The 11,895-nt window shown below is 37.9% G+C and overlaps 2 protein-coding genes across 2 annotated transcripts in view; one reads left to right on the forward strand and one right to left on the reverse strand.

The window, feature by feature from the left end:
- ppt2b (palmitoyl-protein thioesterase 2b) overlaps positions 1-11,895 on the reverse strand; it is a 230,658-nt gene that overhangs the window by 145,028 nt on the left and 73,735 nt on the right. The gene's annotated exons all lie outside the window — the stretch shown is intronic.
- On the forward strand, positions 1,105-10,546 carry LOC130910267 (ras-related protein Rab-25-like). Its single transcript, XM_057827400.1, has 5 exons — positions 1,105-1,539; positions 6,144-6,339; positions 7,895-8,088; positions 9,398-9,478; positions 9,541-10,546. The coding sequence occupies exons 1-5, from the start codon at positions 1,503-1,505 to the stop codon at positions 9,666-9,668; spliced, it is 636 nt and encodes a 211-aa protein (XP_057683383.1). The 5' UTR covers positions 1,105-1,502; the 3' UTR covers positions 9,669-10,546.

An 11,895-nucleotide genomic window follows, 5' to 3' on the forward strand; every position in this document is an offset into this window, starting at 1 on the left:
GGTCTTTGAAGATGGACTTGTAGCCTTGAGATTGCCCATGCTTCCTCACAATTTTGCATCTCAAGTCTTCAGTTCTTTGGTCTTCTTTCTTTTCTCTAGGCTCAATGTGGTACACACAAGGACACAGGACAGAAGTTGAGTCAACTTTAATCCATTTTAACTGGCGGCAAGTGTGTTTTTTTTTTTCAAACTCTACATTTCACTCTACTTTTTATCAGGTGCGTCACTAGGCTTAATATAATATCGGGGCACTGGCGTGCGAGAATTATGACTGAGAGATTTTTTTTTTTTCAAGAACTTTATCATAAAGAGTCAGAAATAGAGGTTTAAACTATATACGTACTATATATCCCCATAATTTTGCTTCTCAAGTCCTCAGATAATTCTTTTGTCTTCTTTCTATCCACCATCTGCACAATCTTTCGTTGAAATCTCTCGTCAATTTTTCTTTTCCGTCCACATCTAGGGAGGTTAGCCACAGCGCCGTGGGCTTTACACTTATTGATGACAATGCGGACGGTAGACCCAGGAACATTCAGGTCTTTGAAGATGGACTTGTAGCCTTGAGATTGCCCATGCTTCCTAACAATTTTGCATCTCAAGTCCTCAGTTCTTTGGTCTTTCTTTTCTCCATGTGCAATGTGGTACATACAATGACACAGGACAGAAGTTGAGTCAACTTTAATCCATTTTAACTGGCTGCAAGTGTGATTTAGTTATTACCACCACCGGTTATGTGCCACAGGTAAGTAACAGGTACTGTTAATTACACCAATTAGAGAAGCATCACCTGATTTTTCAAAGGGTGCCAATACTTTTGTCCGGCCTATTTTTCCCATTCGAGTTTTGTCTAAAATGATAATGATTGAATTGTTTTTTTTCATTGTCTTTTGTGTTTTTTTCATTGCAAGCAAAATCATTGAAGATATAACTACCAAAGCATTTGTAATTGCAATCATTTTCTGGGAGAAATTGAGCATTATCTGACAGAATTGCAGGGGTGCCGATACTTTTGGCCAGCACTGTAAGAGAGGGAATCAAAGAATTATACGTGAATAACAGCACCCTCATGTGGCTCAAACTTTAAACTACACTAGTTTGAGCTATTTCAATTGAAAAGAATTTGTGGAAAATAATTCAAATTGTATAATAGACACCTAATGAAAGAGCAAACAGAATCAGGTTACTATAAATGCATCACTATTGAAGTTCGATCCTGGCAGGTGCACCTTTTACCTGTCAAGCTAGCTTTTCCACAGCTCGGTGGAGTCACTCCGAAGCAGTTCTACCGGTTGCACCTGCCATCTGACAAGGGATGGGCTGGCCTCAACCACCACAGGCGCAGAATAAAGAAGGAAGTGTGTGTGGATGCAGTCCGACCGGTTCTGTCTTCCTCCACACTCTCCTGGCGTGGACGGAGAGAAACATCAGGGGACTGGATGTATTTTTCCCTCTCTCCGGGGGTCTTCTAATGTCGAGCAGCGTCACATCGACGCCGCAGGATGGGGTCGGACGACACCTACAATTTTGTCTTTAAAGGTAAGTTGGTGCTTATTATTGTTTGAATGACTGTGATTGTAATAGAATACTATTTGACTGACGTGGCCAATTGTGTGTAGAATGAGATTTTGACCTTTGCGCCCTTTTGGCATGATTGGCATTTGTGAAAATTGCTGTCACAAGCAAAACTATTGAAGTTTGGAGCCGGTAGTTAACTACACTTTATTTCACTAGAATGACAACTATAGTGGTTATTTCCCTTTGAGGATTTACAGAGGGTCTCAATTGAAAATTTAAAGTTTTCAAATATTTTGATTTGCATTTTAGAAAAAAATAGGGGGCTCTTTAATACGGACTTGTCATTTTTGACAGCAGTAAAGTTCATTTTTGAGTTAAGATGTGCATTTGGTTACAAAATTTCAGGTTGTCATTGTCAACATTAATCATGTGACCAAGTTGAGTTTGTTTCAAACTAAAAATAGCTCATTATGTGTTGTTGTTTTTTTGTCATTGTGACTTTCAGTTCTTCACAAAAAAAAGTGGAATATCTGTGAATAATGTCTGGTATTGGCAGGCAAAGAAAAATATGGCGGAAAACACTCAGGTGACTTGAAGTTCCGCTATGAGACCCCCAATTTGGCCAAAACTCAAAATTTTCCGATATTCATGTGTGATACATCATTGGAAAGCTTAAAATTTCAATTTTCTGGGGGGGGGGGGGGGGGGGGGGGTTGGGACAGGAGGGCATTTTTTTTTTTTTAAGTTTTATTTTTTTTTACAAGTTTTTTAAACAGCAAAACCCTATCCGGATGTGAGAGCACGCGAGAGCAGAGTTACAGACGCCATGACTTTAACGAGATATTATCACGTACTTGCCTTGTTTCAATCCAAAAACTCCATGTATCACTGAGTGTCAAGACCAAAGCTGTGAATGGCCACAGATGAATTTTTTTTAATTTTATTTTATTGTATGGGTGAAACATGGTGATATATCAAGGGTCGCGATGTAGAAATCGCAGACCACAAGGACTTGCTGAGTTTTTCTTTTTCATATAGTTACCCTTTTAAACGTTATTTTTCAATTTTTCTTTGTTTGGATCAATAATTTATCATCTAACATATCGAGAAAAATGCAACAGTAACAAAAAAAATACAATTAAGTAGTGATGTCCCGATCGATCGGGTCCGATCACGTCATTTTCAAAGTATCGGAATCGGCAAAAAAATATCGGCCATGCCTTTTTTTAATGTTTTCTAATTGTATTTAACGTTGCAGACATAATATGTTACACTCATCCAGAGTATTTAGTTTAGGCTTAAGGTAGGGTTGTCAAATTTATCCCGATAACGGCGGTAATTAATTTTTAAAAAAATATATCACGTTAAAATATTTAACGCAATTTATGCATGCGCTGCACGACCCACTCACGCGGTGTCGCGCTCAATCTGTAATGGCGCCGTTTTACCTATATAGAGAGATTAAAGGCAGTGTAAAATGAGTAGAGTGAATTTTGGCAGCCTTTGGAGCATTTTTTTAATTGGCTAAAGCCTTACAATCCCTCTTCCCACGATCAGAAATATCATGGGAAGCAATGAGGGAAAGCAAGGTAGCAATTGATCTTTTTCTTAACACCTTATGTTATTTCCCAACGCAGAGAAGATATATCAATTGGTAGCACTACGCACAGTCATGGTTCCACTTCCCATCATGCATTTAGGCATGGCTACAGTATCATTTACTGAAAGCTCAACAAATCCACTAGATGGCAATATTTAGTCACAATATACAAAGTCACAAGTCTTTCTATCCGTGGATCCCTCTCACAGAAAGAATGTTAATAATGTAAATGCCATCTTGAGGATTTATTGTCATAATAAACAAATACAGTACTTTTGTACTGTATGTTGAATGTATATATTCGTCCGAGTTTCATTCATTTTTTTCTTAATGCATTGCCAAAATGTATATGATCGGGAAAAATTATCGGGAATGATTGGAATTGAATCGGGAGCAAAAAACGCAATCGGATCGGGAAATATCGGGATCGGCAGATACTCAAACTAAAACGATCGGGATCAGATCGGGGGCAAAAAAAACATGATCGGAACAACCCTACAATTAAGTGATAGTTATGGGGTAGATATCCGGGACTTTTTTACAGACGCCAAATTTTTCTTTGTGACGTCATTTGTTGAAAAGTTTAAAATATGCGAGTGAATAATTTTTTAAAGTTGTGTTGTTGTTTTTTTTAACTAAATATTAGACATTAATTATTCTAAGCTAATAATGACATTTTGAATGATAAATAGAATTACTTACCTTCTTTTTATGGCTAGGTTGAAACAAAAGCAGTTGTGTGACGTCTGTAAACGGGGGTTTCAGGGTAAAACCGACAAATTAAAGATAGTTCGGAGGCTTAGTGCGCCATGAATGTGCTATGGCAGCATATAGACATATTGTTCTATCAAACACAACAGTTGTATTGGCTTAAAATACAGCAGTTTTATTTTAAAGAGGAGTGCAAGAGCAGAAACTGCTTTTTCAGTCTTGTCTGTGTTTTTCGCCATGTGTGATACATCATTGGAAAACTTAACATCTCAATTTTCTGGGGGAAGAAACATTCTGAAAAGGATGGCAAAAAAAATGTAAACAGCAAAACCCCATCTGGAGGTGAGAGCACACGAGAGCAGAATTACAGACGCCATGACTTTAACGAGATATTATCGAGTACTTACTTTGTTTCGATCCAAAAACTCCATGTAGCATGTCTCACCGAGTGTCAAGACACAGCTGTGAATGGCCACAGCCGGATTTTGAGGGGATTTTATGGGTGAAACATGGTAATATAACAAGGGTCGCGATGCAGAAATCGCAGACATCAAGGAGTGGTCGAGATTTTCATTTTCGTATACCGGTATTTACCCTTTTAAACGTTATTTTTCAATTTTTCTTTGTTTGGATCAATTATTTATCATCTAAAATATTGAGGAAAATGCCACCATAACGAAAAAAAATTGAGCGTAATTTATGAGGTAGATATCCGAGACTTTTTTGCAGATACAAATTTTTTCATTGTGACGTAATTTGTTTAAAAGTTTAAATATGCGAGTGAATAATTTCTTTAAGTTGTTTTTCTTTAAAATAAATATTACACATCAATTAATGAGTCTTAGCTAAAAATGACAGACTTGGTTTTATGGCTGGGTTGAAACAAAAGCAGCTGCGTGACGTCTGTAAACGGGGGTTTCCAGGGTAAAACGGACAAATTAGAAATAGTTCGGGGGCTTCATGCGCCATGAATCTGCTATGGCAGCATATAGACATATTGTTCTATCAAACACAACAGTTCTTTTGGCTTAAACTACAGCAGTTTATTTTAAAGAGGGTTGCAAGAGCAGAAACGGCTTTTTCAGTCTTGTCTGTGTTTTCCGCCATATACATTTGGTTACAAAATTTCAATCGTCATGGTTGTCATTGTCAATATAAAGAATGAGACCACTGACCAAGTTGAGTTTGTTTCAAACTAAAAATAGCTAATTTTGTGTTTTGGCTATATTATTATGTGTTTTTTTGAGATTGTGAATTTTAGTTTATCACAAAAAAAGTGTCATATCTGTGAATAATGCCTGGAATTGGCAGGCAAAAAAAATATGCAACTAATTGTTTATTATTCCATACACAACCTCAAAAATGTTTTTTTTTTTTTCAACCACGATTCATGCATCCCATTTTTTTTACTCAGAACTTTTTTTTTTTCCTGAATACTGTTGACTCTCGTACAGAACGAAATTGCTGCAACGCTGAAACATGAGATAAGTTTTCTATCATGTTTTAACATGATAATATCATAGTATGATGTAAGTTTGACTTGCTCTTTCAGCAAAACTAATCTCATGATTTTTTTTCAAACTCTTCTTCTCTACATTTCACTCTACTTTTTATCAGGTGCGTCACTAGGCTTAATATAATACTGGGGCACAAGAGTGCGAGACTTTTTTTTTTTTTTTTTTTTTAGAGAACTTTATCAAAAATAGTCAGAATTAAAGGTTTAAACTATATACATATATATCCTCATAATTTTGCTTCTCAAGTCCCCAGATAGTTCTTTTGTCTTCTTTCTTTTCTCCATGCGCAATGTGGTACACACAATGACACAGGACAGAGGTTGAGTCAACTTTAATCCATTTTAACTGGCTGCAAGTGTGATTTTGTTATTGCCACTACCTGTTATGTGCCACAGGTAAGTAACAGGTGCTGGTAATTACACAAATTAGAGAAGCCGCACGATTTTTCAAAGGGTGTCAATACTTTTGTCCGGCCCATTTTTGGAGTTCAGTGTAAAATGATAAAAGATAATGGGGTAAAAAAAAATCATTGTTTTTTTTTCATTGCAAGCAAAAACTTTTGGTCAGCAGTGTACATAACCACATCGCTTTTAATATCTTTAAATCTTCACGTTCCCCCCATTTTTTTTTTTTTTTTTTTTTTTTTTCTAAACCTCGAGTGGCAACAATAAGCACCCATACTGTTGCATTTCGGGCACTCGTTGTACCACCAGTGGAGTAGATGTGTAACTTTATCTAAATGGAACAGAATTCAATGGAACATGTTTGATTTTTTTTTTTTTTTTTTTTTCACCCAGTGGTTTTGATAGGGGAGTCCGGCGTGGGTAAGAGCAACCTGCTGACACGTTTCACCAAAAATGAGTTCAACCACGACAGCCGTACCACCATCGGTGTGGAGTTTAGCACGCGGACCGTCCAGCTGGAGAACTCCACCATCAAGATGCAAGTGTGGGACACTGCCGGCCTGGAGCGCTACCGGGCCATTACCTCAGCGTGGGTGCTCACACTTACACAGTACAAACACACTTGTCATCATTTTTAAGAAAAAAATGCTAAAATGCTCTTCATTGTGGGCTGTGACAAAGTCCACTAATCCTCCATATTATGTTATTCCTTCTTCCCACAATTTACATATAATTCACACCGTCCCCACGCCAAAAATGTTCCCAAAAATATTGCAAAGTGCAGGGTTGTATTTTTACCTAACAGCAAAAAAAAATGCCCCTCCCCCCAACCTTTTTTGTTTGTTTGTTTGTTTGTTTTGGGACAAATAAAGTGCAATTCATATCCAGTGGAACAATTACATATTAAAATCGCTCCTTCAATTCACATGATCACCAATTAACACCCACAAAAAAGTCTCCCATCATTCTTATTGACTCATAACGCGGACCCACAAAAAATCTCCACTGGCTCCAGCTGACTTAGAAGTAGGACCCTCAAAAAATGTGATTTAGCCAATTTTAATCATTCCAACTTCAGACTGCAAAATTGTTTTCGCCATGTGGCATTTTTTTTGCCATGTGGCAAAATGTTTTTGCCATGTGGCAAAATTGATTTTGCCATAAGGATTTTTTTTTTTTTTTTTGCCATGCGGCAAAATGAATTTTGCCATGAGGCATTTTTCTGCCATGTGGCAAAATTGATTTTGGTATGTGGCAAAAAAAAATATCTGCCATGTGGCAAAAAAAATTCTGCCATGTGGCAAAATGTATTTTGCCATGTGGAATTTTTTTGGTCAAGATTCAAAATGGATTTTGACATGTGGCATTTTTTTTTTTTTTGGTATGTGGCAAAATGCATTTTGGTTTGTGGCATTTTTTGGGGGGGGTATATGGTAGTATTGGGGGGGTATATGATAGTGTTGCAGGCCATGCTCGTCCATGCCATTGACAGCTATGCACATCCAAATTTTCCATTCATTTTAAATGGCAGAAAAACGTGTGGTTGTGATTTTTGACCATACACTTTACATTAGAGTGCCATTGACAGCTATGCACGTCCAAATTTTCCTTCATTTTAAATGGCAGAAAAACGTGAGGTTGTGATTTTTGACCATACATTTTACATTAATGCGCATTGACATTAAACTGGCAACCAAGTCAGGCGATGCCATTGACGGGTATGCACGTCCTAATTTTCCATGCATTTGAAATGGCAGAAAAACATATGTGGCTATGATTTTTGACCATACACCTAGCATTACAGCGCATTGACATTCAAATGGCAACCCAAATGCATTTTGCCATATACCAAAAAAATGACACATTTCAAAATCCATTTTGCCACATGGGAAAAAATGCCACATGGCAAAATCCATTTTGCCACATGGCCAAAAAAATGCAACATGGAAAAGAGAAAATGCCACATGGCAAAATCCATTTTGCCACATGGCAAATACCACTTTTGGTTCTCCCTCTCTCTCCCATTTAGTGAGAATTTGAGGGAAAAAAAGATCTTTTTACGTTGTATGTGTTTTCAAAAAAATCAGAATGTTCCAAGTAAAGTGTGAATTTTGCCAGGCTGAAGTTGTAACGGAACATTTCAGCTACTACCGCGGAGCGGTGGGCGCCCTGCTGGTGTTCGACATCAGCAAGCACCTGACCTATGAGAGCGCCGAGCGCTGGCTCAAAGAGCTGTACGAGCACGCCGACCCCCACATCGTGGTCATGCTGGTGGGCAACAAGAGTGACCTGGTGGACCTCCGCACCGTGCCCGCAGAAGAAGCCAGAGCCTTTGCAGGTGTTTTTTTTTCATATTTCAATACAGTTACTTGCAAACATCTCACATAGACACGCCTCAACGGGAAAATATTGCCACTTGTTACAAAAGAAATTTTAAAAATTAACATAAAGTGGCACTGAAATGCCTCAAAATCAACAGGGAGTTACCCATTATATATGGTGGTCAGCAACCCGCGGCTCTAGAGCCAAATGCGGCTCTTTTGCGCTGCCCGAGTGGCTCCCTGGAGCTTTTTCAAAAATGTTTGAAAATGGAAAAAGATCGGTTAGGATAATACATTTTTTTTTGTCCTAATATAGTTTCTGTAGGAGGAAAATCATGACACAAACATTCTTCTAATACATTAACATGGTAATATGGTAACGTTTGTTCATCGATAAGCCGCATCGGACTATAAGCCGCAACTGTCCTCACTGTATTATGGGATATTTACACCAAAAGATAACCGCTAACACTTCATAACACTGTCATATGACCAAATAAACCACCATGAAGCTTTGCAGCCAATTGGTTCAAAGCAAAATGGTGGTTTATTTGGTCGTATGACAGTGTTATGAAGTGTTAGCGATTATCTTTTGGTGTAAATATCCCATAATACAGTGAGGACAGTTGCGCCTTATAGTCCGATGTGGCTTATCGGTGAACAAACGTTACCATATTACCATGTTAATGTATTAGTATTAGTATTATGTAAAAGCTTTGCAGCCAATTGGTGGCAAAGCTTCATGGTGGTTCATTTGGTCGTATGACAGTGTAATGAAGTGTTACCGGTTATCTTTTGGTGTAAATATCCCATAATGCATTCACTGTTTCAAGAAGCTTCATTTTGACCATCACTGCTCCCTTGGAGGAGAAATTCAACCTATGTTGCCATCTGCTGTAAACACTGTTGGCGTCCAACATGCCTCTTAGCATGCATTGCAGCTTTACAGATTTTTCAATAACAATTCAAATTCATATTCTGTGGTAATTGTTTCTTCAGTTACTGTTCCACTTGTTTCATTAATTACCAGTTATGGTATATGGTAACACTTTATTTGACAGTGGCGCCATAAGACTGTCAGAAGACCATCAAAATTATGACGTGACACTGCCTTGAGCATTATTGAATGCTTATGAGACATGTCATTTTGTTTCAATTATCTCATTTTTGAATGGATGTAAAAGATTCGAGCTGGACATAAATGGACTTAATGGAGTTGGTGACAAAATTGCCACATTATGACATTTGTCATAAGCATTCATTAAAAATACTTTATTTTTGTCTCATAATAATCCGACTTCAGTTTGTATTTTCATCTGCATTCAGAGAGCAAAGGTCTGATGTACATGGAGACGTCGGCACTGGACTCGACCAACGTGGAGGCGGCTTTCATCGACGTTTTGACGGGTACGCTTCACTCGCGCGGGGTCGCTGACGGTAAAAACTTACTTTTCCATCATGCCCAACAGCTATCCATCGCAAAGTGGCCAGCAGAGAGGTGACCCGGGGCTCCATCAGCGCTGTGACATTATCGGGAACGATCGGAGACAGCAGCGTGGCCCAGGAGGAGCGAAAGCGATGCTGCAGCAATTCGTAAAAAAAAAAAACACTGCAACCTGGAGAAAATCATTGCAATGAAATTGAGTTGTTTTGGGCAGAGGATAAAGAATATATGCATTGGGGCATTGTTGTATGCTCTGTCTGCATGTGTTGCTACGCCTCGTGTTCAAATTGAAGTTGTTTGAGGGTTTATAATTGCAGCGGCCTCAATGCTAGTTTTGTTAGCCCACTTATAGCCTTTTACATTGAGTCCGAGCATGAAGCTAATGTTAGTGTGTGTGTGTTGTTTTTTTTTTTTTAAACTTGTCTGCCAAGCTGCTGCTTGTTTTAAAGTTTGCTGTAAACATAGCTCGCACTAACTCAACGCAACTGCTAGTACCTTTAAAACGCGTAATTCGAGTTACCACTGCAATGCAGTTTATAAAATGCATCGTTTTTAAAGTAATGGGCACGTTGTTGTTTTTAAAAAAGCACAGACAAGAATTTGGAATAAATTATTTCAATACAGACCGAGATTTTTTTTCCTCTTTTCTGAAAAGCGGCATGGAAAATGAATGAATGAATGTCTTCTATTCAATCGTTTTCTTGATGACGTTTTTGCTTTGTTTTTAATTGTTCCTGTAATATATTGATATTGATCATGATTGTTTCCTGAAATTTGTTCCTGTAAATTTATAGCCTTTCCTGCAGCATTTGGAAAAAAAAAATTGACAAGTCTCTCATAAATTGACTTGTCAATTTTGAGTTGTCAATCAATGTAGACAGCTGTTTTGTTTGTTTAAACTAGCATGTAGTGCTGCAACGATTAATCGATTAACTTGAGTATTCGATTAGAAAAAAAGATTCGAATTACATTTTGCTGTTTCGAGTATTCGTTTAATTAAAGTGGCGTTTTAATGGTGTATTTTGAAAGTGTTTGCATTTAGTTTGATTGATTTGGGTGGATATACAGCCCTCTAGTCTGCCTCATTTCACATGGCTGAATCCAGCTGCTCCCTGTTAAGACCAACATCAGCTAAGTTTTTGCTTGCGCTAATGTGTCTTTTAATGTATTCGTAATGTAGTTTGAAGGTATATTTAGCCAAATTTTGTGGTAATATGTGTCTGAAACTTTTGTTAAGAGCAATAAAAAAAACGGTAATATTTCATAGCATTGAAGCTAGCGAACCTTTGCTATGTAAGTTAGCAAATTGTTCTTTTGTTTTACATAGATCCTTTTTTTTTTTTTTTCTATACCGTTTGAGGCTCAGCTAAGGTATTTTAAATCTTTATGTTCCTTATCCGATTACTCGATTATTCGAACTAACTAGTTCATTGATTAATCAACTACTAAAATAATTGATAGCTGCAGCCCGACTAGCATGTGTTCTTAAAAGCAGCAAGTTACACAGGTGAGGATGTTTTCCGCAATTGGCCTCTAGATGGCACTATTGGCACTAAAATTTTGCTTTATATCTACACTGCTGGTCAAAAGTATTGGCACCCCTGCATTTCTGTCAGATAATGCTTAATTTCTGCCAGAAAATGATTGCAATTACAAATGTTTTGGTAGTAATATCTTCATTGATTTTGCTTGCAATGAAAAGACACAAAAGAGAATGGGAAAAAAAAGAAGTCATAATCATTTTACACAAAACTCCAAAAATAAGCAGGACAAAAGTATTGGCACCCTTTGAAAAACTAGGTGATGCCGCTCTAATTTGTGTAATTAACAGCACATGGTACTTACCAGTGGGGCAAAACAGGTGGTTGCAATAACTAAATCACACTCGCATCCAGTTAAAATGGATTAAAGTTGACTCAACCTCTGTCCTGTGTCCTTGTGTGTACCACATTGAGCATGGAGAAAACAAAGAAGACCAAAATACTGTCTGAGCACTTGAAAAGCAAAATTGTGAGGAAGCATGGGCGATCTCAAGGCCATCTCAAAAGTCCTGAATGTACCTGTGTCAACCTTCCGCAGTTTCATCAATACCTGTAAATCCCATGGCACTGTCCCTAGATGTGGACGGAAAAGAAAACGAGAGATTTCAACAAAAGACTGTGCAGATGGTGGATAAAGAACCTTGACTAACATCCAAACAAGTTCAAGCTTTCCCGCAGTCCAAGGGTACAGCAGTGTCAACCCGTAGTATCCGTCGGCGTCGAATCTATGGTAGGATACCCAGGAAGACCCAATTTCTGACCCAGAGGCATAAAAAAGCCAGGCTGGAGTTTTTCAAAACTTGCCTGAGAATGTTTTGGAAGAATTTTTTCAGCTCAGA

Source organism: Corythoichthys intestinalis, chromosome 22, assembly GCF_030265065.1.
Source record: "Corythoichthys intestinalis isolate RoL2023-P3 chromosome 22, ASM3026506v1, whole genome shotgun sequence".
NCBI classification, from domain to species: Eukaryota; Metazoa; Chordata; class Actinopteri; order Syngnathiformes; family Syngnathidae; genus Corythoichthys; species Corythoichthys intestinalis.

Bases quoted from the DNA above. Each gene is read 5' to 3' on its own strand.
- LOC130910267 (XM_057827400.1), top strand. From the start codon at position 1,503: ATGGGGTCGGACGACACCTACAATTTTGTCTTTAAAG. The intron at 6,340-7,894 runs GTGGGTGCTCAC...GGAACATTTCAG, and splicing joins TACCGGGCCATTACCTCAGC to CTACTACCGCGGAGCGGTGG. The intron at 9,479-9,540 runs GTACGCTTCACT...CATGCCCAACAG, and splicing joins TTTCATCGACGTTTTGACGG to CTATCCATCGCAAAGTGGCC.